Source organism: Triticum aestivum, chromosome 5B (assembly GCF_018294505.1).
Source record: "Triticum aestivum cultivar Chinese Spring chromosome 5B, IWGSC CS RefSeq v2.1, whole genome shotgun sequence".
Taxonomy (NCBI): Eukaryota; Viridiplantae; Streptophyta; class Magnoliopsida; order Poales; family Poaceae; genus Triticum; species Triticum aestivum.
In genome coordinates this window covers 339,864,757-339,871,702 of record NC_057807.1, presented here as the reverse complement: position 1 = coordinate 339,871,702, position 6,946 = coordinate 339,864,757, and the positions used below count along the sequence as shown (strand labels likewise).

The 6,946-nt window shown below is 45.2% G+C and overlaps 1 protein-coding gene across 1 annotated transcript in view; it reads left to right on the top strand.

Annotated features, from left to right (window-relative positions):
- LOC123111749 (protein unc-13 homolog) overlaps window positions 1–4,512 on the top strand; it is an 11,141-nt gene extending 6,629 nt beyond the window's left edge. Inside the window, exons 2-5 of the mRNA XM_044532602.1 lie at window positions 939–1,802; window positions 2,074–2,517; window positions 2,938–3,127; window positions 3,216–4,512. Coding sequence (XP_044388537.1) covers window positions 939–1,802; window positions 2,074–2,517; window positions 2,938–3,127; window positions 3,216–4,147 — 2,430 coding nt within the window. The 3' untranslated portion in view covers window positions 4,148–4,512. The remainder of the gene's footprint in view (window positions 1–938; window positions 1,803–2,073; window positions 2,518–2,937; window positions 3,128–3,215) is intronic.
- The last annotated feature ends 2,434 nt before the right edge of the window (window positions 4,513–6,946 follow it).

Genomic DNA, 6,946 nt, shown 5'->3' with positions numbered 1-6,946 from the left:
GCCTGCAGGACGAGCCCCCTGGGCCGATCTGACGCCCTGGGCGCCTGCGGGAAGGGCGGCTGGGTGGCGCCTGAGCGGGACAGGCCAGCAGCCGAGCTCCCTGAGCGCCGGCTGGACGGGAGCGGGACGGGCGGCTGCAGGACCGGCTGGAGCAGCGCTGCAGGAACCGATCCGGCTGGAGGAGCTCGATCAGGAGGAACCGATCCGGCTGGAGTAGGCCTTCGGGAGTCCGATTGGAGTTGGCTGCGGGACGAGAGCGCTGCAGGGCCGGCTGGAGCTCGATCGGGAGGAATCGATCGAAGACAGGAAGGGATTGAAGCCAGCGGGACCTGCGGGACCAGATCGAAGCGGGCGGGAGCTGGAGATCGATCGGGGCGAGATCGAGCGGGAGGCTTCGAGCGGCCCTAGTTGGAGATCGATCGGGATGTAGAGAGGATCAAACGCACGAGTTGCAGCGTGCAAAAAAAATTGACCTAGCTCTAATACCATGTTAGGAATAAGCAACTTGTATTCCCATGAGGCCATAGGCCGATATATATATACATGTACAGGTGTGGAACATATGCAGGAAACCCCTCATACAATGAGATAAATATAAAGGGGTATATGACTTATATTATAACTCTAACAACACCCATCTCGGTGAACTTCTTTGGAATGCTTGTTTTGGACTTCAGGTTGATGTCAACATGCTAAACATGAACTTTATGTCTATATATGCATGTATACAACCTAATAGTATGTCATCTGCTGCTTCACGTTCCTGTAGGATAAGAATTTTTAGCTAAGATAGTGGAGTCTCTATTGTTTTGATGGTCCTACTAAATCCATGTAAACATTGATGAAATTAATGTCCATTTCTGTAGTCATGTAAAACTTGTGTATACTTAGTTTGAACTCCAATTTTCTTAATTTTACAAAAGAAAATCTTGTAACAGCTTGGCAGGCGCGCGGAAGCTATGGTTTTACCCTTGGAATTCCTGCAGCAGTTCAAGGCATCAGATTTCCCTGATCTTCAAGAACACGAGGCATGGCAGGGCAGGAACTTGAAGCTTATTGAGGCTGGTTTGCTCGTTCACCCGTTTGTTCCGCTGAACAAATCAGACAGTTCTGCACAACGGCTGAAGCAAATCATACGTGGAGCATATGATAGGCCACTTGAAACTGGGAAAAACTCAGAGTCGATGCAGGTCTTACGCACTGCTGTCATGTCCCTTGCTGGAAGGTCCCATGATGGAACTTCTGATGGATGCCACTGGGCAGATGGTTTCCCCTTGAATCTCCATCTTTACCAAATGTTGGTAGAAGCTTGCTTTGATAGTGATGATAGCACTGTGGTTGACGAGATTGATGAGGTGATTGAGCTCTTGAAGAAGACTTGGGTTATTCTTGGAATTAACCAGATGCTTCATAATCTTTGCTTTGCTTGGGCATTGTTCAATCATTTTGTTATGTCAGGCCAAGTAGATATCGAGCTGCTTTCTGCTGCTGAGAATCAGTTGGTTGAAGTTGCAAAGGATGCCAAAACCACTAAGGATCCAAATTACTGTAAAGTATTGAGTTCAACATTAAGCTCGATAATGGGCTGGACAGAAAAAAGACTTCTGGCGTACCATGAAACATTTAATACAAGTAACATCGAGTCCATGCAAGGTATTGTCTCAATTGGAGTGACAGCTGCAAAGGTGCTTGTTGAAGATATATCCCATGAATACCGCCGTAGGAGGAAAGAAGAGACTGATGTAGCTCGAAGTAGGATAGAAACATATGTAAGGTCTTCACTCCGTACAGCTTTTGCTCAAGTAAGTCCCCTTTCGCTGAAAAGTATGCCTTTACCTCGTTCGCTGAAAATGTCCAGTTGCTTCATTAATTATTTTGATTATGTCAACCGCGTCACTGCTCATGCTAGTGCTATTTTGGTAACAGAACATTTAGAAGTACATTCCTGATACCTAATCCCCAAGAAATCATTTTGCTGAAACCCAAACAGTACATTTAATAATCTTTTCTTACTAGACAATTTGAGCTGTAAATCTTACAGAAATGTATGTGACACACCTTTCACCTGTACAGAGAATGGAAGAAGCAGATTCAAAGCGATCATCAAGGAACCCTACCCCAGTTATGTCTATCCTTGCAAAGGACATTGGTGACCTAGCAATTAAGGAGAAAAATCTGTACAGTCCAATACTGAAGACATGGCATCCCCTCGCTTCAGGTGTTGCTGTTGCAACCCTTCATTCATGTTATGGAAGTGAGCTGAAGCAGTTCATAGCTGGGCTTACAGAGTTAACCCCGGAGACAGTTCAAGTGCTCAAGTCTGCAGACAAATTAGAAAAGGATCTCGTTAATATTGCTGTCGAAGATTCTGTGGATAGTGATGATGGAGGCAAGTCATTAATCAGAGAGATGCCACCATATGAAGCTGAAAATGCAATTGCTAATCTTGTGAAAGTGTGGATAAAAGAAAGGGTGGATAGACTCAAGGGATGGGTTGACCGGAATCTGAAGCAAGAGGTGCTCTTATTTTGCTTTACGGACATATCTTATTTTCCCAGTATAAATAGGAACCTTCATAGTTTAGTACTTGATGTTGCATGATGTTATGGCTTGCAAGATTAAGTTACTCTATATCTGCATATGGCTAGTGTTCATGTGGCTAGTTTTCAGTTCGCTGTCAAAAATAAAATAAATTCATACCACCATATTAGTTTTGTTCCGTCTAGTTGGCACCATAAGAGCTGTGTGTACAAACCCAAGCAATATATTGACTCATGCGTCTTGAGTCTGAACGGTCCCTATGGGAGGATTATGCCAACACAATTTGTTGCTCTATAGAAACAGTTCTCACAGTAGCAGTTCTGTTAGGTTTAGCTTAAAACATGTGCCTAGTCTAAGTTTTCTGTTCCACTAAGCCTGGCAATATCTTCTATGCAGACATGGAGTCCAGGTGCCAACAGAGATAACTTTGCTCCCTCGTCTGTGGAGATGCTTCGGATTATTGGGGAAACACTGGATGCATTTTTCGAATTGCCCATACCAATGCATCCAGCTCTTCTTCCTGATCTGACAGTAGGTCTGGATAGAAGCTTACAGCTATATGTGTCTAAAGCAAAATCTGGCTGTGGTAAGTACTACGTACACAAAAGATGGAATCGTTTTCCGTAACTTGGTGTTTGGATGCCGAGTAAAATTTCCCTCTGATTTAATTACAGGGTCACGGAGTTCTTTTATACCCGAACTACCTCCACTAACGCGATGTGAGGTTGGCTCGAAACTACTATTCAAGAAAAAGGAGAAGCCACAGAATCCACAGCATCGAGGACCACAAAATGGAGCAACCAATGGAACTGACCCCTTGGGCCTTCCTCAACTTTGTGTACGCTTGAATACACTTCAGTACATCCGAAGCGAGCTGGAGAACCTAGAGAAGAAGATTAAAACATGCTTGCGGAACGTCGAGTCAGCTCAGGCAGATATTACTAATGGATTGGAGTTCAAGTTTGAACTTTGTCAGGCGGCCTGTCAAGAAGGTATACAACACTTGTGTGAGACGACTGCTTACAAGGTCACCTTTTTCGACTTGGGCCATATTCTGTGGGACACTCTCTACATCGGTGATCTTGCATCGAGCAGGGTGGACTTATTGTTGAGAGAGCTTGATCCTATCCTGGAGACAATATCAGGTACGGTGCACATCAAGGTGCGGAACCGTGCCATAACGGCATTGATGAAAGCCACATTCGACGGCTTCTTGCTGGTTATCCTTGCTGGTGGGCCTCTGCGTGCTTTTACCCGGCAGGACTCTCAGATAATAGAGGGCGACTTCAGGTCCCTCAGAGACCTGTTTCTGGCCGACGGAGATGGTTTGCCGGAGGAGCTGGTTGACAAGGCGTCCTCCCAGGTAAAGAATGTCCTGCCCCTCCTACGAACAGACTCGGAAGGCCTCATCGAGCGGTTCAAACGACTGATTGCCGATTCGGATCAAAGCCGAACTGCCTCCAGGGGCAAGTTGCCGATGCCAACGACTACAGGACACTGGAGTCCAAATGATGCGAACACGGTCCTGCGGGTCCTGTGCTACCGGCACGAGGAGGCGGCTACAAGGTTCCTCAAGAAAACCTATGGCCTTCCCAAGAAGCTTTGACATGGGATGATAGCTCATGACACACAGGTTGTACATTTCCAAGCCGCCGCCGCTATCTATCACAACAGATATTTGCTCGGGATAATGTATTGGGTACGGCATGACCCTGCGAGTAACACCATTGTAAAGGTTCCACAGAGGGGAGGGAGTTTTGTTTTTCTTTTCTCACCCTTTTTTGGAGGGTGGGGGGGTATTTGTTGATTATTATTTGTATACATGTTTCTCTGACCCAGTTCTTTTGCTGATGTTAGCCGTTGTGCGCTCGTGTTTGTAACAGATATATCTCGATTCCGTTTTACTAGTTTGCAACAGGTATATCCATTCATCTTTGTGAATAAGTTATGTGTTTTGTGTTGGCATGGTCCTGTTCGTTTGGCGCTCTTTTTGGCATTTCATTGGTTGTTGGCTTTGTAGAACTTTGTGTTGTAGATGTTCTTGGTTAAGGAGAACCAACATGTGGTTGGTTGATCAGGAGGGCAGTACTATCAGGGTTCAAACCCTAGGTTTTTACGCTTTTGTGCCTCATAATGGTGGAATATTCATTCAGTGGGAGGTGACGTTCTTGTCGACAGCGAGGCGTCGGTGGTGACTTTGTCAATATCAAGACTTGTTGGCTTAGTTTTTTGGATGTGTTTATTTATAGGGATTGGGTGTTGTAACCGCAATAATTTGAAGTTCTCATATAAGCACAAGGGCAACAACCTTGCAAATTTATATGCATTGTAACCGCAGGCTATAACTTTGAGCAACTAAATTTGGATCGACCCGCTTGTTTCGATGGGCTGATGGTGACCGGCTCCCCTAGACCAATTTTTTTTATGAAGCCGACCAAGAAGTTATCGACCTTGAAATTATGGGCCGGACCAGTGTACCAGTAACGTTCGTCCACTCCCATCACGACATGTCATTAGATTTGCCATGAATGTTTATTAAGAAGATAATGATATGTTTGTGTAAAATTTTGTCATTAGATTTGCCATGAATGTTTATTAAGAAGATAATGATATGTTTGTGTAAAATTTTGGTCAGAAACGCTGCATGTTTCTAGCGCACAATTTATTTTCGAATGGAAGTATTAGGAAAACGTAGTAATCGTATAATAATTTCTAAACTATGAATATCTTGAGCAAGGTGTTTGGTTGGGCATGAGAAAAAAAAGCGTAAACTCAACAAAACATGTATCTCTACTTCTAATGAAGCAGTTGGTGAATAGTTTTCACGGTTTATTTTCGCTGGTGTTTTTTCGTCTCTCCTCCCACCACTCCCTTCCATCCTGGTCCATCGGTTTATTTTTCTCTCCACTCTTTATTACAACCAGGACTTTTCTAACGTATAACAAATCACGGATCTAACTTCCTTAAATTATTCATATCAATCAATTTCTTTTATTGGTTCAATTTGTCTTAGGAAACAAATAATAAATTTTTAGGAAACAAATAATAGATTTGAATCTAACTTTCCTAACTTATCTAAATCAATCGATTTCTCTCATTAGTGAAATTTGTTTTAGAAACAAATAACAGACACGTCACAAAATTTCTTTCCAATAAATAGTTTCTTAACATTTGCAAACTTTCCTTATCAGACACGTCACAAACGAGCAGGTACTGATATCATGTTACCAAACAATAAAACCCCATTTGCATAGAAATCAGTTCAAAATCCTAACTTTTCTAAATTTTTACCTTTCCTTGATAACATCCAATATTTCTTATGTTTTCCACCTATTGAATATTAGCATTTTTTTGGAATGAGATCTCCGGGTTATGATTTTTTTGTGATTCTTTCCAATTGTGACCTCTCCTTCCGCTCCGGCTCCTTCTTGCATAATCACCTCTACCACAGCCAGCTAACGCCACCCTAGACCTCTTGCCTCTCCACACCTTCTCCGCCACCTCCTCCTCATACTCCATTGACAATCCCTCCACCACGTTTGTCCACGGCGGTGTCGAGGGCATGGCGCAACAGCGTACCAGTGGTAGAGCAGCGCAGAGCAGCAGGAAGATGTTGGGGAACGTAGTAATTTCAAAAAATTTCCCACGTACACGCAAGATCATGGTGATGGCATAGCAACGAGAGGGGAGAGTGTTGTCCACGTACCCTCGTAGACCGTAAGCGGAAGCGTTATGACAACGCGGTTGATGTAGTCATACGTCTTCACGATCCGACCGATCCAAGTACCGAACGTACGGCACCTCCGAGCTCAGCACACGTTCAGCTCGATGACGATCCCCGGGCTCTGATCCAACAAAGCTTCGGGGATGAGTTCCATCAGCACGACGGCGTGGTGACGATGATGATGCTCTACTGGCGCAGGGCTTCGCCTAAACTCTGCGACGATATGACCGAGGTGGAATATGATGGAGGGGGGCACCGCACACGGCTAAGAAACGATCCATAGATCAACTTGTGTGTCATGGGGTGCCCCCCTGCCCCCGTATATAAAGGAGCAAGGGGGGAGGGGGCGGCCGGCCTAGGAGGGGCGTGCCAAGGGGAGTCCTACTCCCACCGGGAGTAGGACTCCCTCCTTCTTGTTGGAGTAGGAGAAGGGGGGAAAGAGGGGGAGAGGAGGAAGGAAAGGGGGGGGGGGCGCACCCCTTGTCCAATTCGGACCAGAGGGGTGCTGCGCGCCTTCTTCCTTTCGGCCTCTCTCCTCTATTCCCGTATGGCCCAATAAGGCCCATATACTCCCCGGCGAATTCCCGTAACTCTCCGGTACTCCAAAAAATACCCGAATCACTCGGAACCTTTTCGAACTCCGAATATAGTCGTCCAATATATCGATCTTTATGTCTCGAC